At 38.8% G+C, this 23005-nt stretch overlaps 1 protein-coding gene across 8 annotated transcripts in view; it reads left to right on the top strand.

Annotated features, from left to right (window-relative positions):
• The window catches only part of UNC79 (unc-79 homolog, NALCN channel complex subunit), a 257982-nt gene that overhangs the window by 175477 nt on the left and 59500 nt on the right, over positions 1-23005 (top strand). For 6 of the 8 annotated variants that reach the window (XM_082384436.1, XM_082384433.1, XM_082384434.1 and 3 more), the window contains 6 exons: positions 6928-7035; positions 10419-10535; positions 13129-13212; positions 16558-16660; positions 19199-19339; positions 22396-22434. In XM_082384436.1, coding sequence (XP_082240562.1) covers positions 6928-7035; positions 10419-10535; positions 13129-13212; positions 16558-16660; positions 19199-19339; positions 22396-22434 — 592 coding nt within the window. The remainder of the gene's footprint in view (positions 1-6927; positions 7036-10418; positions 10536-13128; positions 13213-16557; positions 16661-19198; positions 19340-22395; positions 22435-23005) is intronic. The other 2 variants (XM_082384435.1, XM_082384431.1) reach the window with 1 other exon arrangement.

Here is a 23005-nt window from a genome sequence, read left to right as displayed (position 1 = left end):
AGATGTGGTTCTATTGGCTCCATAAATGTTTCTGTATTGGTTGTTTCTAAACTCTGCACTCAATTCTTGATCATCCTTGACAACAAGAGGCAATGATTAATTCATATCAAGACATCCCAAGTATCATTTTTGTTTTCCTCAAACAGCAAAAGTCATTCATTGAACTCTTATTGCTTTCTGTTTTTTCCTGCTATACTTTAGTGAATTATGATACAGCTAAAATATCATGAAGGGCTAAAATAAAGCAAAGAGTGCTTGGAATGATTAAGAATTGACTGTATAATCATTTAGGGTCTATACTGATTACATATTCTAAGCAAATATCAGCAGTCTGGCAGACATTGTGTGCCCTCAGGAACCAAAAACAGCCCAGTTACAACCTAGACTCTAATCCATGGTCACCAGTTGATGGTGAAGTTGTTATAGTACGAGCACTTCCTGCCTCAAATGCCGTTTCTTTTGTTTCCTTGGAGGCACTGTTTCCAAGAAAGATTAACTTGAAAAAGTGACAAGCTGATAGCCCACCTCATCCTAAAACACAGTTCTCTGCTCTGTTATCATAATACTGATCAGAATGTTTCTTCATTTCTCAGCCCATATTTTTAAAAAAAAACAAAAAAGTATGTGAATCTCTAGAAAAAATGGGATTGGCCAGGGATGATTATTTTAGTAGATTCATAGACTACAGAACATTGAGCACTGGCAAAAATCTTGGGGACCTCTAGTATAATCCCTCATTTCCTATAAGAGGACGCTGACACTCTGGGGAGGTGATGTGCCCCGCCCCAGGTCACACAGCACTTCTCCCCCTACTGCATAACAAAAGCAACTCCTGAGAGAAGGGCTCAGCCCTTTTATTTGCCTCGGGCATTTCCTGAGATTTCCAGTCGTTCTCTGCCTCATAGTACAGAGCTGTGTACCTCAGAGGGGCTCTGTAAAAACTTGTCAAATGAACATTAATGTATTGGGAAGAGGTCATGCTCCAGCCAGGCAGGGGGAAGAAAAAGATTCTCATAATAACAAGAAAGTGTAAGAAGGTATCTAGGGAAACTGGGACACCTTTTTATTATTTGGAGCCAAGAAAATTGTTGCATATAGATGGAGCGAAGCACTGACCTAGAAACTACAGAGGTCTACAGGTGGGTATATAAGAAACCATATAAGGTCTGTAGGGTGGGTATATAGGAAACTATATGAGGTCAATAGGGTGGGTATATATGATATATAGGTTGTATATAGGTTGTGGTATGTATGTTTGTGTGTGTGTGTTGCCTTCTTTATTCATCCTCATGTCAGGTTGTTCCCCAGGCTACCAGGGAGGAGAATGGTATTATATTAATATATTTGTTACCAGAGCAAGAAGGAAAGCATTTGACAATTAAGATGATATGTATTTAAAATTTTTATAATATAGGTTATACTGTCATAATCATTTTATATCTGCATAGTGTCCCACCTGCCACAGACATGCAGAGCTACCCTTCCTTGCTGAGTGTTGGAAGGAGGGCCATGTGCTCAGAATAAGACTCAGGCTTCCCCAGACCTTCTTGCCTCTATCAGTGGTAGTCAAGGGAGGCCCAGACTCACAGCCTTGCCATTGCTAATTTCCTTGAGTCTACCAAGTCTAATGGCATTGTGTACTTACTTTCCTTCTGTTCAGTCCCTGCAAGAAGCCCCAGATCACCCTTCATCTCTCTCACTCTAATTTCCATAAGGCCTTGCACATCTCCTGTCCAGATCCTTTCTCCCACCTTATCGCAATTCCTGAAAGTTTTCCTCCATCAGAAATTCATGGTCCTTCATGTGCTCTGTTTCCTTTCCCTTCTTAGTCTAATGGAAACCCAGCTCTTCCCTGAAGAAGAGTGTCCTTGGACTAAGGCCAGGGTGTAGGCATCTTCCTTGCTCATCATTTCCCCCTTCAGACCATTCCCACCTTGTCTTTAAAAACACCCAGCTCTGAATCTCACATTACTTACCCTGACTTTCTCATTTATTGACAATTTTAATTCCTGGCTCTTTTTACTCTTTCCTAAACTATTCCTGTCTTAATTCTTGTTGATTTCAGTATTAATACACATAGTACAGTGTCTTAGTACAGTGTTTTCTGACACTCTGGCTTCTCAGTTCCTCAAATTCGTCTTCCCCAGAGACTTCTTTTTTTTTCATCTTCCACCCTCACTCAGTTACTTATTCCTATGGTCATATCACAGAACTTGTTATTATCAATAACTGCAGCCTGTCCATGGTGTCAGTCCGAAGTCTCCCATTCTCTGATTACCATTTCCTCTGTCTCTGGACAGCACTGTATTGATCCTATTGCCTCTCACTGTTCCTCCCCTTCTTCATGTCTTCCCTTCTCAAGTCAGTCATTACAGTCCCTTCTTGCCTACATCATTCCTGACCTCTACTTTTTCAGACTTGCATGGCTAAACACAACCCTCGTCAAATCTGCCTTTCCATCTACCAACACCTGTACCTATCAGATGAGTGTGACTGGAGAAAAAAACACATAACAATATTGACTGGTCTTATTTTAAATTCATGACCATGAACCTCAACTGGGTCCTTAAAGCTACCTGGCATCACACCATATTTCCCTGGTCCATTCACGTTACCATTCTCCTGATTATTTCATAGCTACTTTTCTTTCCAAACTTTCAGTGTCTGTTCCTATTTGACATAATCTGAAGAGATTTCCACATCCTCCTACCCCTTCCTCTGCCTCCCTTCCATCATCTGCACCCATACACCTGGCCTTCCTAGCTGGGGCTGCAAGTGAACTGTGTTTTGGTCTGAAGTCAGCCTTTCCACATGTGGACATGATTCCATCTCTCTTACTTACTCAAGGATGTACGCCCAGAAATCTCCCCTCTTGCTCCTCCCTTAGTTTTTTCTAAGGTATCTTTGACTTGAATATACAAACATCATCTTATTTCTCTCTTTTAAAAAAAGCTCTTGATCCTAATTCTCCCCATTATTATCCCATTTGCTTCTTCCCTTTTAGCAAAAAGTTCCCCCCTTTTTATTGAAGTATAATTGGCATACAATATTATATTAAATTTAGGTGTACAACATAGCAATTCAATGTTTATATGCATTACAAAATAATCACCATGATAAGTCTAGTTACCATCTATCACCATTTAAAGCTACTACAGTATTGTTGACTATATTCCCTATTCTGTGTGTTACATCCCCATGACTCATTTTATATAACTGAAAGTTTGTGCCTCTTAATCCTCTTCACCTATTTTGTCCATCCCTCCATCCCCCTCCTCTCTGGCAACCACCAGTTTGTTCTCTGTATCTATGAATCTGTTTCTGTTTTGCTTGTTCACTTGTTTTGTTTTTAAGAATCAACATATAGGGGAAATCATAGAGTATTTGTTTTTCTCTGTCTGGCTTACTTTACTTAGCATAATACCCTCTAGGTTTTAGCAAAACTTTTTAAGGAGTTATCTGTACTATCACTATTCCCAATTTTCTCCCATACTATTCTTTCTAAAAAGTACTCATCATTCCTATGAGGCTTCCAGAGTTCACCCAAACCTCACCTGTCAAGGTCACCAGTGGCCCCCACTGCTAAATCCAATGGTCAGCTCTTAGATATTATCTTCTGACTCAATAGTTCACAGAGTTGATCACCCCCACGTCACTTGGCTTCTGGGATACACATTTTCTTGGTTTTCTGCATATTCAGTGGTCACTCCTTCTCAATCTCTTTTTTCGGTTCCTCCTTAACTCCCTAATGAGGGAGTGCCCCAGGGTCTTTGTCCTTGGTCCTTTTCTCAGTTCTGTCTACACTCAGTGTGTTGGTGATCTCATCTACTCTTGTAGTTTTACATACTGTCTGTATACTGAGACAACTCTATTAGGTACCTACTGCTGGAATAATGCTGTGTAACAAATAAACGTACAAATATCAGCAACATATAACAATAAGCATTTATTCAATTCAAGGGCTATTGGCTATCTGCAGATGAGCTAATCTAGGCTGGACTGTGTGGCCAGCCTCCTCCTGGGACCCATGAAGCCTGGAAATATTTTTCTTAGGGTGATGGAAGAGGCACAAGAGAGCAAGCCCCGCTGCACAGGAGCTTTGCAAGCCTTTGGTCATGTTATGCCTGCAAACATTCCATGAGCCAAAGCAAATCACCTGGCTGGAGCCAAAGTCAAGAGGGGAAATACACTCTGCCTCTTTAGTGGGAGGAACTTTTAAGTTACATGGCAACGGTCATTGATTCAGAGAGGAGTGAAGAATTGGGGCCTCATCTGCCAAAAATTGCATGGGACATACTCATACTAAAAAATTTTCTGTTGTTTATCCCACATTAAATTTTAACTGGGTGTCCTCTTTTATCTGGCCACCTTAATCTACCTTCAAAATCTACCCCTTCTCACCATCTCCCCTGCTTCCACCCTGGTCTGAGCCATTAACATCTCTCATGTGGATCAACTGCGATAGCCTCCTAACTGGGCTCCTGCCTTTCACCCATATTGCCTTCGTATCCTCCCAACGCAGCAGCCACCGTGATCCTTTAAAACATGAGATTAGACCATTACTCTGCTTAAAACCCTCCATTGGCTCCCATTTCTTTCACAGTAAAAAGTCAAGTCCTTTAAATTCCTAAAATGCTTTACGTGGTCCTGATTCTCATTAGTTCTCTGACTTCATTTTGCATGGTTCTCTCCACATTTCTTCTATTCAGCCACAGTGGCCTCCTGCCATTTTTTGAACACTCCTTACATTTTCTTACCTTGGGGCCTTGGCACCGGCTGGTCCCTCAGCCTGAAACTGTCTTCTCCAGACACCTGCCTGGCTCCCTCTCTCATTTCTTTTAATTCTCTGTTCAAACATCAGGTTCCCCATGAGGCCTGGACCACACCCCACCTTTCCACCCCTACTTGGCATCTTAGAATCACTTTCTCTGCTCTGTTTCTCTTCTATAAAGAATTATTCTTCTAATATATAATAATTTATTTACTTTTATGTATGTTAATTATTGTCTGTCTGTCCCCACTGTTCTCTCAAAGGCAAGAAATTTTCTCTGGTTTGTTCTTCGATTGTATCCCAAGTACCTAGTAGAGTGGTGGCAAATATTTGATGAATGAATGAATCAATAACATGACATTTTCTTCACATCAGTATAAAAAATTGAATAGAAAAATTTTAAGCTAAGTGTATAGCTCTATTCAAATATTTGTTGTCTTAAACTATATACAAATGGAAGGCTTCATAAAATGATTTAGGACTGAGCAAAAATTGCCTGGCTTAAAGAATCTTGGTACACTAATGATTATTAATAACTATCTTACAGTTTTGACATTTCTTTAAAATTAAAGATACCAAGGATTTTAATAAGCATATTGAGACTCTAAAAGTCTCAATAATCTGTTAAAGAATTCTTGCCTTTAAGCTTTCTTGTTCTACATTATCGGTGAGATTATTATGCCATAGTAGCAGCAAATGTAAAACAGAAGCAGATAAGGGTAAGACAGGTAATTATGCATGTTTTAAACTTGTGGTTTGTGGAGAATACCTAAGAGAAAAGCAATAGCTTAATCTTTAATATCTTAATGACTAAGGAATTTTAGATGGGTAGTTATTTTTATGCTTTATTTGGAGAGTTTGGGAAACATTGTAACAGTTATACTTTTCTTGTTACCAAGAAAGCATTTATCTGGCAAATGTATCTATTCAGAAAGACCTCTGAGAACCAAAAATAGATGTTCCAAAATCAGTGCTTAAAAGCTTTTCTCCTCAGCCCTCACCTAGGATCTATTTTACTTTTATTTCTGACAGCTTAATAAGTTTAATGATCAACCAATAGTAGAATAGCATCTGCATACTTATATTGTATGTATGTGTGAATATATGGTGACTTGCTCTGTGGCAAGAAAAACAATTGATAACATGAAAAGGAGGAGACAGATATCATGAAGCTTAAGAACTTGAAGCCATTTAGGGTGGACATGTTATAATCATGGAAGCCCATAGTGGTAATTCCAGGCTGCTCATTGAGCTCAATACACAGTGAGTGTTGCTTAAGATGTCAAGGAAATTTATAAAAAAGTTTTAGGGGTTTGCCATGATAAACCATTAAACTTTTCAAAAAGCTTTAGAGGATAATCTTTACCTAGAATAATGTGGGACAGCTTGTTTCCCCTTATTCATAGATTAAAAAGACAATATTATATGCAGAAAATATTTTACCTTAGATGCATTTGTCAACAGCAGAAGCAAATGATACAAGTCTTTCTTGCTCAACTAATAAAATCGAAAATCTGAGTTATTGGTAAGTAATTATTCCAAGTTAGATACAGTCCCTGCTCTGAAATTACTTATGATTTAGCAAAGGTTGTAGACAGGTAAACAGACAATTACATTATGGCGTGTTCATTTTGGTACAGGTTAGGACAGGGTGCTCTGGGATTGCATAAAAGGGTCACATGATTCTGTTTTTTGTTTGAATCTGGGGGTGGGGGTCCTGGATGCCTTTCTGGAGGAGGAAGTGTCTATATAAATTGAGATGTAAGTGATGAGTAGGAAATTGCCAGACAAAGGTGGAGTGGTGGAATGATATAGGTGGATCAACTGTAGGTGTCTTTGGGTTTTGTATGAAAAGAAATTCAGTTCTGGAAAGGTCCAAGGATACGTGATATGAGCATGCCGAGCTCTAGCTTGGTAATTGTGCTGTCGTTAATCTCTGAGAGGCATAGCAACACATGCAGAGTGTAATGTGGAAGCAACTCCCATGGAACTTTGAAACCAGTGTGTATGTGATTCCATTAAAGTAGTTAGTAGGGCCAGAAAGTATATAATGATTTGAATGGGAGAATTGGGCAAGAGGGGAAAATATATGAAAAAGGTTCTTGAACTTGCTTTTAATCAATGTCCTGAGTTTTAAATAATATTTCTGTTTGTAGATCCTGCTACTAAAGGACTTTCAACTTTGGAAATGCCACGAGAATCCTCATCTGCCCCTACATTAGAAGCAGGTGTGCCAGAAACAAGTAGCCATTCTTCAATATCAAGTAAGATTTCCTTTGGTGATCATTTCACCTGTACATTGATTTGGAACATTATCTGCTGCATTGTTTTCAATTTTCACACTCTTGGTATTGTTTTTTTCTTTTTTTTTTTTAACGTTGTGTTAGCTTCCTAGGTAACACTATGTTGTATGTTCTCAGAGACCCTGAGACATAGGCCCAATTTTGTCAGCATCTCAAGTGTTTGATAAATCAGTACAGTTACTGATAGGCCAAGAATCCTAATTTGTTAAGGTATAATCACTGGATAATTCAATAGAATAAGTATTATGTTTGACTAGCCTAAACATAAAACATGGAACTGGTTTTGGGACAAGTGAGAAACATTGTCTGTGACAGAATTTTACATGAAACACCTTTGTTTAATTTGAATCACCTCCATCATTGACAAAACTTTTATCTAAGTTATCATCAAATAAATGTATCAGATATATCATGATCCCAAAGTTATTATTGAATGTAGCGCGTTTGGATCGGAAAATTAAAATGGCATGAAATATTACTGGATCTACTGGAGGCAACTATTCAGTATTTTGAAACTGCCTTGTTTGTTGGGTCCTATATTTTGCCCATGAGGAGCTTGAGTTCCACTGAGGTGAAAATAAGGGTGTCCACTTGGCTCAGTGGAGTCAATTAAAAGACTTTAGCATGGGAAATTCTCAGTAGGAATCAGAGATACAAACAGTGGTGCAACTTCTGCAAACCCTTGTCATCTGTGCTGGTATATTTTGTGTTCCATGTGGCCACTGCCTCAAGGGCTAGTGAATTTTCCTTTGACAGTCTTTTGAAATAAAGATGATCCTGAAAACCAGATAAAGATCTTAACTTAAATGCTGGACTGGTAGTCTGGAACGACATCATCATCTTCATCATTCATTTATTCATGCTTTCATTCATTCAGCAACTATTTATTAAGTGTCTGCTGAGTGCCAGGCACTGTGCTTGGTACTGGTGATCAAAGGTGAATAAATAAGACACCCCTTGTTCTCCAGGCATTTACAGAAATAATAGTAATAATTGCTACCAATTATTTGACACCATGTTCCAGGCACCGTGCTAAGTGGTTTACACACATTGCTATTTTATTAAATTCTCGCGTCAGCACTGCGTGGCAGATATTATTGACCCAGTTTTAAAGAAACAGAGGTTCAGAGAGGCTAAGTGACTTGCCTAAAGTCATACGGCTATTAAGTGATAGAGACAGGAATTGATGCTAGGTCTGTTTGATTTTTCAAGCCCAAGGTGTTTTTTAGTATACCACACTGCCTTAGACTAATTCAAATTCAGTTATAATAGAGATTACAGAAATTCTAAGAAAGCATTTTCAAGTAACAGTTATTTGCCCTTTTGGCAGCAAAGAAAAACGCCTCATTCTGAATCTAATTGTTCTTCGTTTATCACAAAAAATCTGTTTTATAACATGAAAAATGCCCATTTTTAAGTCCACATACTAAAATCATGAAAGTGTATCTTCTCCTAATTTGTATGAGTCATCTGAAAAAAAGTGAATTATAGTTAGAATTCCAAGTTGGATATAATTTGAGATAGGATGACTTAAGTCAGTTTGACTTCAGTGCTAGTTACATGTATCATAAAATAAATGTATCAATGAATCATGATCCTGAAGTCATGTTTGAATCTAGCCCTTTTGGATTCAGCATAGTGCATCATTAAATTTCCACCTTCCTCCTTCTCTCCATTTAAAGCATGTATGGGATAGCTCTTGGTGGTGTGTTCTTAGAGACATAATGCCAGGTGCTTTACACACTGAGCTAAACATTAAGGGACTTTACTCTCAGGGAATTCTTCTGTCTTTAAAAAAATACTGAGGACTGGAGAAATTAACCAATCACTAGAGGTTTTTAACCCTTCTTTGATTTTGTCTGATAGATGCTGCTAATTTTTAAATTTGTCGGATCTTCTAAAAGATTTCTGCTTTTGAATTTTACTTGAAATTTGTTAAATTTTCTAAAAGATTTCTGCCTTTGAATTTTACCTGGAGCTGCACTTTCAAGTGAACCATGAAATTGCAAAATTTACCAATCAACCACAAGAATCAGGTTTTTCATTAGTTTGCATAGTCATTTCCATGAATTCAGTTAACGTGGACTCCAAGACACAAGAATTCTCATCACACCCCTCTTTTTTGCTCAGTTTATCAGCTGATTATTTTGTAGCTAAACATGCCATGACCACCATGAATCAAACAGCATGCTAATTACATTAAAAATAATGTCATAATTGATTTCGCATCACACCAAGTTGCTGCCCTGGTACCATGACTGTGAAACCTGTGTATAACATGTAAGGCTTTCTAGGGCCATAAAGACATCTCGGTTTCTACCATCCCCTTCTAGACAATGTATTTCAGAGCTTCAGTTTCTGAAATTGTCCTTATAAGAGAGTGAATAACCACAAGTTCTCAAATATCCAGTTGTTTGGGATCATGTATAAAAGGCCTGTTAGTGATGCTCTTCCTTTCTCACTGGGCTGGTGGCAGGGATTGGTGGGACCACTTGAAGAGGAATAGGAGGGTAGGAGGCAGGTTGCTTTCTCACTCAGCAGTCTATTGTCAGAAGTGCTTTTCACTGTTTTTCTGGTTTGGAGATGCTTATGTATGTGACTTATCAATCATGAGATATTAGTCAATGCCTAATTGCAAGATAAAAATGTTACCACTATTTTTTTTTAAAACAAAGATGTGTACTAGAATATACTTGTGGAATGTTATTCAATTCACATTTTTCCAACAGTAGGCAGAGGCTCATACAGAGATTGAAAACAGCATTGACTTTGGAGTCAACATGTTTTGGTTTTACGACCACCTCATTTGCTGGTTGGTTCCAAGTAACATAATTTCATTTGCTTCAATTTCTCTCTAAAAATTGGGGTTGATACGTGTCATCCTACTCCAAAATATGCATGTACATACACAAACACACACACATGCACGGGGGCCTCAGAGGGATATAATGGAGACTGAAACTATGTATGTATGCACTGCTCCATTAAAGAAAGTTAAGCTATAAATTCAAAGTAGTAGTATCTGTCTTGAATCCTTTTGGGAACAAGGCAGAGTATATACATTAAAAAGTAAATGAAAATATCATATTGTTGTAACTGGGGTAAATATTTACAGGCTACAGATAAGTGCTCATAGGCACTGTTTCTTTCTTTATCGAGTGAAGACAGGCACCAGAAGTAGCATAGTGCCTTAGTTTTTCATCTGGACAGGAGCATACAACTTACTAAACAATGACGAATAGCCAATGAAGGTTCAATTAAGATTCTGTATGGATGTGTAGAGCCTTTGTGTGCTGTGCAAATTTATTCCCCCTAGTAATTATCTCCTAATTTCCTCCATATAGCTCAGTATAGGCAGATGAAAAGGGGATCCCTGGGAGCTCTGACAATGAGCCAGTTAATGAAGCGACAGCTGGAACATCAGTCTAGCGCCCCCCATAACATCAGCAACTGGGACACTGGTGGGTCAAGCTTTTTCTTCTTGTTTTACCTCTCAGATTAGCGAATGCCACTTTCTCTGTGTCCCCTCTGCTTCCTTGTGAAGGAATAGATTTTTTCTCATATTCTGTGGTTCAAACAATTTTTTTAACCTAAGGTAATTAATAAGCCTATTTAAACTTTCCAAGTGTTCTAGAGCCACCGGTTCTTCCATCTCAGCTGGTCCAACTCTTTTTTTTTTTGTTTGTTTGTTTGTTTTCCTCTAAGACCCAGATTCCAGATGTTAGGCTATCTCTTTGGGGGTTAAATGATATAAATGCATAAAGGAGGGAATGGAACTATGATTTCATGATGCAAATTAGAAAACAAAACAAAACACCAGATTATCAATATTCTCTGTTTTATAAACTCTGAATTATCAAAAATAAGGGACTATTGATAGTAATAATAACAGTAATAACAAATGTCAGCTTAGTGACGTCATGATCTGCCGGTAGGTTTGGGAATATGAGCTCTATGTTTTAGTCAGCAGGGTCACCAGGTTGCAGCCGCACACCCTCATGCTCATACGATGGAACTGCCTCTAACCTCAATTTTAAAGTAAGAATTGACTGCCATGACATGTCTATTTTAAACATGATCACTCTGCATTTTCTAAACTTTGTTACCACGTTCTGCACACGTACTACTTTCTCAAGCCAGTAGTACTGCCGCAATTCTGCTCTTTTCAGTGCCTGCCTTTTCTTTTTTTCTTTTTTAATTAAATGGGTCATTTGATTACAAGATTATATATGTGAAAGCTTTTTGCAAGATGCATGCACTTTGAAAATGTCAGGGTTTACTACTGTGACATGCTCTGGGGGCCAACACTTGGACAGGACTATTTTTGTATCTTGGTTAGTATACTTTCTGGCTACAGTTATATGAAATTATTTTAATAGCCTTCTTTATGACCAGGAATTACAATGTCCACAAAACCAAAATATTGAGATACTGTTAATTTTTCATAACCATAATATTTACATATATTTCATCTTATTTTCCCCACTGTTCTTCAAAAAAAAAAAGAGAGCTAGTCTAGATAACTAAATCCTACACACCATACCCAATCCGATATTTAACAGATAATTTCAACTCTCCTGGCCTTTATTAAGGTTCTTAACGTTTTAAAGGTTTAGTGTTTTGTCTTCTTTTTAGTGATAAGTGGTAATGAATAATGAAATGGCCAAAAGCCAAGGGGCAAGGGAGACAAGGAGAAAGACACTGAATAACCAGCCTTGAGAGTTTACTGGGTTTGGGTGAAGCTTTTTTGTTCACACCAAAGAGGACTTTGTTCCTGTCTTTACTGAGCTCATGCTATGTAAAACTGAGAATGGAAGCTTTTGTTAGGTTCATTCTCTGAGAATTAAATGCCCATCTTTCGTTAGGTTGACCTGAAGATTATTTTACCATGCTGCTGTTCTCTATAGCAAGCTCAGCCTAAGCTATCCATTTTAGATTCTGACTACAATTACAACTTAGTTTGATTGACTCTGTAGAGTTATAAAAAAGCAAATAGATCTCAATTTCTAATCCAAATTTTAATCTAAAAAAAAAATCTACATGATGCCAAATAACCCATTTAACTGAATTTTTCACTTTTCAACCAAACCTCAGCCTTGTTCATGTCATTCTGGTTTATCATCTTATACTTACCATTTACATGCTGTCTGAATTTCTTTCATCTGAGTTTTCCTAGGCTTGTTTTCCATCCTCCAAGTTGGTTCGCTAGTCACCAAGTCCTACTAGAGCTTCATCTCAATATTCTTTTTTTTATTAGTGTCATAAAAATTCTCCCCAAATCCAAGACCAGAGAGAATTGATGGGTGTGGAGTTTTTTATTAGGTGGCATGTCACTTTATACCACATACGTTGATTCAGTGACTTGCTAGTCTCCAAAAGAACAAATCTGGTCATGCAGACACACAGAGAAAGGCAGCCTAAAGCATGGGTCATGATCGACTCGCCTCAGCATGCACCTGCTCGCTCAGAGAATACCTGCCTCTTCTCCACCCATGCGTATCTGATGGCTTGCTTCTTTGCCTCATCTTTCACATGAAAAAAATGTTCCTGAAGCACTACTCCTCCATTTGCCCCTGTCCTCTTATTCCTGTTCTGCAGCCCTCAGTCAAATGCCTGTCATTTCCTTGCTACCAGTTCCACATGTTTTCTGTACGATCTATCTGGTCATTGCCACAAATGATCACTTATGTATTTATTGATTTGCATAAAACATGTCTTTCATGGCTGTGACATTAGCCTTTCATTTTTTTCATTTCATATCAAGAGATTTGGGATTTGAGCTTTTGTGGGGGAGGGATTAGAGAATCTGGACTTTTGGAGACGGTTTTAGATACTCTCCTACTTTCAGCTGCATCTCATACACCTGAATGGCAGGTTTGTAGTGAAACCCCAAGCAACCCTACCCTAAAATCTAGGATGTTTCCTGTAAATGTTAATAATCAACAGTAACAATCGCCAAAAAATGGCCCCAAGAGATTATTGGTTAAATTCTTTGTATTGTGAATTGTGCGCAATTGACCGCAATGAAGACTGAAATGTTCTATTTATCCACAGAACAGATACAGCCTGGGAAACGCCAGTGTAATGTGCCAATGTGCCTAAACCCTGACCTGGAGGGACAGCCACTGAGAACGAGAGGTGAGCTGAGTCGCAGAATCTCAGAAATGGTGAAAGAAACCGTATATGTCAATCATCTAGTCACCCAGCAGGTGCTGAAATCTCTTCTTCAGCAGCTCCATGAAGTGGATCCAACCTTTGCTCAAACGCTTGCAGGACCTGGGAATGTACGCCATCTCATCTTTGAACATGACTGACAAAAATTTCTTCCTTATAGTGAATTTTTAACCTTTGGGGCCACACAAAGCAAATCTGGACTCTCTCATGTAATTTTTAGATATTTGAAGAAAGCCACCAGTTGCTTATTTCCTCAGGCTTTTCTAGACCACACATCCCTGGGTCATTTGGTATTCCTACTAATATGTATCAGTTTTCCATATCATCCTGTATCTACTTCTCTGAACATGGCCCAGCTTATCTATGTTCCTTCTAGATTATTGAGATCATAGATGAATAGCTTCTTTTCAGCTATCCGAAACTGAACAAAATATACACTTGACTTTATGATGATCATAGGAGCAAGCTGAGAATAAATCTATGCTAAGATAATCAGAATATGTATTTTTAAAATTCATCTTATGTCTAGTTAATCATTACTTTTGTTCTTTTTTTTTGTTTTTTTTTTTTTTAAATTTAGAAGGCAGGTTAACCTATTATTTGTGACAACCAAAAAACAAAAATGAATTATGACCACATCTCTTAGCTAGTCCCATAAATCAAGCAAACCTATTATCCTGGACCATATCACTTCTAATTTTCCTTAGGAATGAGGAGACAGTTATCTCCAGCTTTGGCTAACATTTATTTGGCATTAAGTAGCAGTTTTATCCCCTATCCAATGAGATGAGACTCTTCTCATTTATGGGCTTAGGAAAAGCTTTTATGAGCAGAAGTCAGGGTGGTTGAACAAACTCTGGTGCTTGTCCATGATCTAGTGACTCAGTCAATAGAAGCAAAAGTGGAATGAGGTAATGGGAACAAAGAAAGTCTCTTTCATGGTAAACTGAAGAGTCCATTGATACAGCTAGGGGACTGATGTGTGCATTTACGCTTTGAGACAAACCAGCACCCGTATACTTTCTCCAAGACTCCCGAAGAAGCTTTTGCCAAAATCTCCAGCTATGAAGTTGGGCTTTGGAGGAGGTGCCCTCTTTATTCAAGTTTCTAAGAATGTTCTGTGTCTGTTCCTAATTCCATATACAGTGCACTTTGGGTATTCAGTAGGGGAACCAGTAGGGGTGGCACCAGAAGTGTTGCCCTAGATAATGGGAGATAATGGGACTGCCCTTAATACTGCAGACTTAGTTGTGACTCAGCTATAGCACAAGGTGGCTGAGGCCAATGGCTTCCTTTTCGCATTGCCCACCTTCTCCTTGTATCTTACTCTTTGCCCCCTTATCATAAGCAGTATTTAGAAATCCATTGATACAGCTAATGTTGCCATAAGGTGGCCAATGTCTCATAACTTAACCTATCTGCTTTTATAAATGACTGTCATAAACATTGCCTTGTACATTCTGTGTTGTTGTGTGGAAAAACAAATTCATGATGCTATTGTCAAAAATATCTGTTCCTTGGCATTTGTATTAGGTAAGGATTGGCTTGAAACCACCCAAATGACTTGGACTCCCACTCTTTTCTTGACTTGAATTGTGATTTCTATGTATGCAATAGTAATTGGCAAGCATCTTCTGAAAGCCTTGACTCAGAGTTGTTGGTTTTTTAAAAAATCAGTTGCTTATGTTTCTAGTAAGACTATATATATATCACCATGTATCTTGTGGGCTGAGTTTCCACTTTTAGCACAGGCATTTTGGCATCTGGCAGATGTGGTGTGTCAATGTTCAAGAAATGTGGAGTACTGGAGTTGAACTTTCTGTGTTTTGGTTTCTTGAAGCAACTTCATGCAGTTTACCTTACTGTTTTAATAATCAATCATGTCTTCTTTTATCTTCGCCCAGTTCTTGCCTTTTCTATTATTAATCGATTTGTAATTTTGCTTATAATAAATATGTTGCTTCCTTTCAAAGCATCATCTTTATGAAACAGCTGGAGATCTTTGTTAATGATACAATTGGAAAGAGTGTTATCGCAGAGATAGCTGATAAATATAGTAGCAAAGTTTAGATTCCCATTTGGGATCTTCAGAAGTGACATCAAGATATTTTCAGATAATTTCCTTTGCCGTTTGGGTCTGAAGGTCTCCTTATAAACAGATTTTGTAGCCTTTGATCAGACAAGGGAGTCTGTATAGTATGGAAGCATCAAAGGCTTTGATACCATTTTTTTCTCTCTCAGATTGAAATACTTTGCCCACTTGGTGAGGTTTCTAAAATTTTTTATGTTGATTCCTTTAGAAACCAATTCTCTGAATCATTATCTTTCTCCTATTTAAGGAAAGACCAGACAGTTTTGTTTTGTTTTTCAACACAAAGTTAGCAGTTCTTTAATGAAAAACAGATTCTTTCATGACCATTGGGTTTTTCTGCCTTCTTTCCTGTTCGAAGAACTCAGAGTCTCAGTTATTACTTTGTAGAACATGGTATTATTCTGAGTTGTCACTCTGGGATTCTTCTTGAAGTGCCTTATTTCCACAGTTCCTGGAGAATCTGTCCAGCACTGGTGGTTTTCTTAATGGAGAACAGTCTCCTGGATCTCCAGATTTACTCACCACTAGAGCACTAGATTCCTGCCTCAGATTTCTCTGAAGGCATCAAAACCCAAAGTATTAAACTCTGTGATATCGATTGGCTGAAGTCACCAGATGGTTCATTCAAAAAAACTTCATATTTCATTTATAAAGATTTCAGTTTGAAAAATGAAGTCTTTTGCTTTGGGGCTTATATTAATTTACAAAGTAGAAAACTGTCCAGATATTTCTTAGCTCAAACTTCTCCCCTTGCTTAGGTGTGTAGAGATCTAGGATCTGATTCCCTTTCCAAATTAGCAACATTTTAGTGTTGGCATGGATTTGTGATTTTAGAAATGTATTATTGTATGAGCGGCTTCCATTTATGCCTAGCAATTAAGGGTTGTAACTCATTTAAGGGTACCCTTGAATAGATCCCACGCACACACTTTTTTTCCTCTCTGTTTTAGTACCCTGTTGGCACACCTGAACTCTTTCTGATTTTTTTTCAGAGTCAAGAAGCAAAATGAACCATAGGAGTCTAGCTCTTAAAATGTTATAAGCCAAAACAAATCAGTCTTTCTTGGATTCATTTCACTCCTGACGGTTTTTCACAATGGAATTGGGCTGTCCCTGTGAATGTGATCTTTGGAGGATTTATAAGAGGAGAATAGGGCTTTTCCTGGCCCCTAGACACACATATTTATTCACCAGTTGTTTCTTTGCTGCTTACCCAGGTGCCACGAAATCCAGCCTGCTGTCAGCACCCAGCATTGTTAGTATGTTTGTACCAGCACCCGAAGAATTCACAGATGAGCAGCCAACGGTGATGACAGACAAGTAAGCTCACAGTTATTTTCTTCACTGTTTACAGAATTTGAGAAGTTGCTCACCATGGTTGTGAGAAAATATCAGAGGAGGCATGCTATGCTTTTAAGTCATAATTTGTTCTTCAAATGGCTGTAGCCATAAGTGTTGGTAAGCATTTGTTACCTTAGAAATGCAGTATTGTATGGGCAGCTTTCATCTATGCCAAGGCATTTTTCTTTTTTAATTTGTATGAATGCAAATAATGTCCACTTACTGATTATTCCTAGCAATAATTTCACACAAATAAAATCTCTCATCCAGAAGCTTCAAATTGTTAAGAGTGGGACTAAGTTTGAGACATGATCCAGCTGGTAGAATTCATTCTCTGAATCTCAGATTGGTTACGTTGCCTCTCTGTTTGTCAGCCTTCAATACCCCCAGATTTCTTATGGGATGAAGTCCAAATGCTTTAGCTTATTGTAAAAGGCCCTTTAGGTTGTGAAGGTATGGTCTTAACCACTCCTCACCAGGAACTCCTTCCCTAGACCCCTCACCTTCTCCAGAGCATGCCTGATGTGTTCTCTCCTCTGTGATCTCATAGGTGCCCTTCACTCTGTACTTTCTCTGCCTGGTGAACTCCTATTCATGCATCAAGACCCAGCTTGAGGCCAAGTTTCCCTGATTTCACAAGGCAGAATGCATCATGCCCTTCTCCAAGTTTCCATAGTATTTGATACATCTCTCTATTCTACCACTTACCACGCTGTATTTTAATCGTTAGGTGTTTATACACACGTGTTCTGTAATAGATTGTGAGTTCCTTAGGGACTAGTACCCTTTCTTCTGTACTTTATACTCTGAGCTCACTATACATTGCCTGGCACATAAATGCTGTTCAGTGAACATGATAAAGAGTAAGACTTGTACGATTTCAAGTTCGGAGAGATCCCTTGGGCCGGGGAGGCTTCCTGGTAAAGGTGACCCATGTGAGAAATGGAGTAGGCTTGTGATAAAAGGAGAGGAAGGTGAGGTGGAAGGGGCTGGTCTGAGGATCCATGCAGCTGGCCGTCATTACTGAAGAAGGGAAAGGCCTGTCTTGAACAGCTCCTTACCATGTCCACATGGGGAGCACCTAGTTGCTTGTGGAGGGCTCTTCTTAGCTCTTTCTTTGGTATAATTTTCTCGTTTTGTGTCCTCCTCCAAGTCTCAATATTTCCTAGTTGTCTTCCCGGTTGCCTTTGTGTGTACTCCATTTATCTTCGTTTTTAGTTACAAGTGTGAATCCTATATTTTTTTAAACAGTCAGTTTGTAAGGAATGATATTTATGTATATCAGGAAGTTTGTAAGGAGTGATATACATGTATATTGGGAAGTTTGTAAGGAGTGATATATATGTATATCAGGAAGTTTTCAGATGGAAAGGTCACAGTAGCCATTTTAGCTCTGCCTCCCTTGCTTTTCCCTTCACTGTATAAAGCTGTTCAGCGGCCACTGAGAAAAAGAGCTCCGCTTTGGTTGAGATGACGCTTTGGTTGAGATGACGTCAGTTGAACCCACATTAGATACTACAAAGAGCAATAAGCTGGAAGTTCCTTAAGAGCAGGGACCATTGTGTTTTTACAGACTGGACTCTCAGTAGGCGTGGTGAGTTCATAAACTGATCTGAGTGACTGGTACAGAAGCGACTTGATCCAGACTCCCTAGGCTTTCTACAGGGTTCTATTGACTGGACTATTCTGTCTCTCACCCACAAATAGGATTTTAAAATTTTTATTTATTTTTGTTTTATTTATTTTTTCAATAGATCTTTATGGAGTATAATTGCTTCATAATGCTGTGTTAGTTTCTGTTGTACACCAAAGTGAATCAGCCATATGCACACATATATCCCCATATCCCTTCCCTCTTGAGCCTCCCTCCTACCCTCCCTAACCCACCGCTCTAGATCATTGCAAAGCACTGAGCTGATCTCCCTGTGCTATGCTGCTGCTTCCCACTAGCTATCTATTTTACATTCGGTAGTGTATATATGTCGATGCTACTGTCACTTCTCCCCAGCTTCCCCCTCCCTGCCCCCGTGTCCTCAAGTACATTCTCTATGTCTATGTCTTTATTAATAGGATGTTTTTAAATCTGAAAGATTGGGAAGGCTTCCATTTGTGTCTAGACATTTTTCACTTTTAATTTCAACAAGTGAAAAAAATATCTAGTTAGTGACTATCCCCAGTAATAATTTCACATGCAGAAAATCCTTCAACCAGAAGCTTCAAACTGTTAGTCCAATTGGCGCTCACTGTAAAAGGGAGCACTAATTCGTGTAGAGGCCAGATAGTAATGAATTGAAAGACCATTTTCAGTGATCAGTGGAACCTTCCTGATCTCTGGTGTGTGTGCTACTTCTGTGTCTAAGGTGACGGTGGTGCTGGAGTTTTCTATTTATTGTTAGAGTGGGACCGCTGACCTCCTTTTGGGGACTTTTCCAAGACTCACCAAAAATGGCTGCATGTGCTTACACCTTGAAACCATTGTCGGCTTTCATGGAAAGCATTCCTCTGTTTTCTTTGCAGATGCCATGACTGTGGGGCCATTCTTGAAGAGTATGATGAGGAAACCCTTGGGCTGGCCATTGTGGTCCTCTCCACCTTCATTCACTTAAGCCCAGACTTGGCAGCCCCGCTGTTGCTGGATATCATGCAGTCTGTGGGAAGGTGAATGTCAGCTTCTGTTTTGTTTGGTAGGAAGGAGCCTTACTCAATCTGTATCCTTAAATAAAAACTACCAGTTCAAAAGTGAAACATTTTGTAACCTTACAGATGCGTGATATTTGTGGGATCAACTCAGACTAATTTCACAAACTGAATGTACCAAACTTTTGGTTGAATTCTACAGCCATGTAGGGTCATGAGTCACAATGTCAGAGTGGAGCTAGAGGAAACTGCACTGAGAAAACCCTACTGTTTGTTGTTCTCTATTAAATACTATGTGAGCCAATGTATGTTACAGTGCCTAATTCACACTAAACACTTTGTAACTTTTAGATATTATTATTATCTCTCTTTACCTGTTTTTTAAAAAAATATTTATTTATCTATTTGGTTGCACCGGGTCTTTGTTGCTGCAGGCAGCCTCCTTAGTTGTGGCATGCAAACTCTTAGTTGCGGCATGCATGTAGGATCTAGTTCCCGACCAGGGATCGAACCCAGGCTCCCTGCATTGGGAGCGTGGAGCCCTAACCACTGCGCCACCAGGGAAGTCCCTCTCTTTACCTGTTTTAAGATGGGTTCTCTAGGCACTTTGTACTCTTAGGGTGGCTCACTTAATTATGCAACTTGTGGCATTGTCATGTGAAGGGATAAATGGAAGTATAGTAGTTTTATACTTCTGACTCAGAAAAAGGAAAGATGCACACCTTTTGGGAACAGAGCCTTCAGCCTGACTGATTAAAACTTAGCTGCTTTGAGAATTTTCATGTTAAGAAAATTCCATTTAGTAGATAGGACATTAGAAGAAAAGTGATACACTTCATGGATATAAGTAAAGTTCAAATTCAGTAACAAATTGTAGTCCTAGCATACACAACATATAGGCGAGGACTGAGTTAATTCCCCGTGAATGTATTAAGTTTCCAATCTGTGCTAGCACAGAGCTAGGTGCTTTAGGTTGCAGGCATTACACCTAGCTCTTGCCCTCAAATGCTTTATGGCTTAGTTGTTGAAGAGGACAGTGATATGTGGAATAACTGAGTAGCCATAAAAGATGGGACATGATTAAGAGCTGTATTCATGAGTGATATGTGCGGTGAGTGCTATGGGAGTTCAGGATGGAAATGATTTCTTAGGGAAGGTCTCTATGGAGGAGGTTGGAGAAAAAAACTGGATTCTGCAAATTCCTGGTATTTGATGGAAGAAAGAGAATGAATCTTCATGGAGCTAAAATTTAATCTTTTTAATGAAAAAAATGATGATTTCAAGTTAAAGACAAACAGGGAAGCGTTAAAAACCCCTCAACCCCAGAAGTATGTGACTCCCTTATCACCCTTCCCCAGATTTTTCTGTAGTATCCTTAGGTGTGTGTATCCTTAGGAGTATGCAGTCAGACTTGGTATAACTATTTCACCTCTAATACTTAGAAATAGCCAATGTGTAAAGTAAGTGATGAACACAGGGAGATAGAGAGATAAGAAAAGATGAATTATGCCCTTGATTTTAACCTAATCATAATAAACGTGGAATAAATGTTATACCAGCTATCAGCAATACTTGTGAAATTGAAAGTTTTTTATTAATGCAAGGTCTCGATTACTACTATCAATACTTTTCAGTTTTAGAACAGACAGAATTATTGTTCTGGTCTGTTACCATCTCCTTGAAATAGCTGATCTAAGTTGTAATAGATACATAGAGGGGTTTTTATTTTGTTTTTGTTTTAACATAAGGGAGAATAAATCATGTTCAAGCATTGCCAATTCTTAGGATGGAAACAAACAAGCTTTGAAGAAAAGCAAAGGAAAAACAATAGAGATACATTTTTACATACTTACATATAAAAATCATTAAACCTGTACCTCCTTTGGGCAGACTAGCAAGAGACAAGGAGAGCATTAAAGCAAGCTGCCCAATTCTTAGCAACCAAACCTACCAAGAAAGCAGATTCAGTAGTCACCTGATTCAGGGTTTCCTTGCATACCTCAATTCCAGGTGAGGCAATGTGGATTTACGAACACTTAAGTTTATTCTAGTCCCACAGGAACTATTTCCAGCGTGTTCTAAGAGTGTGTAAGTTCAGCACATCCCTTTCATTTATCACCCAAGCCTTTTCATACGATTTCATATTTTGCTCTCTACTTAGATCTCTCTTAAAATTTACCCACCCCTTTTTCTAGATGCAGCCTTCAAGATCACATTGGCTGCACCCTTAATTACTGTTTATTTCATTTGCCAATGCTTATCTATTCATTGTAGTGTCATTAGTATGAAAGAGACCATAACCAAAGCAACTGGGAATGATGTCTGGTGTTACTAGTGCTGGACCCTCTATTTCTGTCCAAATGCATTCTTGACTCGATTCACTGTTGTGGTCTTAAGTAAATAAATTTTTAGCATTCTCCTTGTTTGTTTCTTCAATATCTCACTGATCAAGACATGTTTTTCTAAACCCACGAATTTATTACATTCTTTTTCTTTCTATACATCTAGAATATGTCCATGCATATAGAACCATATAATTATATTTTTCAAAAATTACATGTTATATATTGATTACTTAACCTAATACATTTCTCTTTTCAATATGTCATTTCATCCCAACAATTAGCTGACAAATACCCATTACCTATTTTGCTATCTTACAGAGGCTTTTCCAGTTTGTGGTTTGTCTGCGGTGAGGTTTCAGAGGTTGTATACAAAGAAATGAATTTTGAGTTGAGTTAATATGGGGATGGACTGGGTCAAATACTGTTCTGTTATCTGTCTAACCTGGCTGCAAAGGACATGTTTGTAGATTGACTGGGTGCTATTCAACCAACTCAACTGTATGCATCTCCATGGAAATATCTGATTTGATGCAGAAAGCAGATTTCAGAAACTAGATTAAATTGAACCCTGGAGATCGACCCCTGAGTGGATCCTCTGTCCCTGGTCAAGGGAATTGTCAATGGTTTTACATGTCCCTCATCTAAATGGGAGCTGCAATGCGGCATACAGTACTCATGCATTTCATCATGAAAACCTAAGATACTCATGTGACTGTTTACTTTATTTCCTAGATTGGCATCCAGCACAACTTTTTCTAATCAGGCAGAAAGGTAAGGTCCTAAAATGAGCTCAATCTCACTTTCTTTTTGTCCCCTGAGCATGTTCATCCATTTCTAAAACACTAGAGCGTTTACCACGGGAGGAATATGGTTAGGTTCAGTTGCAGCTCCAGAGAGCACTCGTTCATTTTCTGTTCACACCTTCATTTATTCAATCCTGCATTCACTCATTTCAGTCAACAAATACTTTTTTTTTTTTTTTAATAAATTTATTTATTTATTTGGCTGTGTTGGGTCTTCGTTGCTGCGCTCGGGTTTTCTCTAGTTGCAGCGAGCGGGGGCTACTCTTCGTTGCGGTGCGTGGGCTTCTCATTGTGGTGGCTTCTCTTGTTGCAGAGCATGGGCTCTAGGCGCACAGGCTTCAGTAGTTGTGGCACGCGGGCTCAGTAGTTGTGGCTTACGGGCTCTAGAGTGCACACTTAGTAGTTGCAGCCCACGGGCTTAGTTGCTCCGTGGCATGTGGTCCCGGACCAGGGCTCGAACCCGTGTCCCCTGCATTGGCAGGCGGATTCTTAACCACTGGGCCACCAGGGAAGCTCTGATGAGAAGTTTTTAATTTAGA

Source organism: Balaenoptera borealis (genome assembly GCF_965194805.1).
Source record: "Balaenoptera borealis genome assembly, chromosome: 3".
NCBI classification, from domain to species: domain Eukaryota; kingdom Metazoa; phylum Chordata; class Mammalia; order Artiodactyla; family Balaenopteridae; genus Balaenoptera; species Balaenoptera borealis.
Note: the sequence above shows the minus strand (reverse complement) of the source record. Positions and strands in the feature narration are given on the sequence as shown.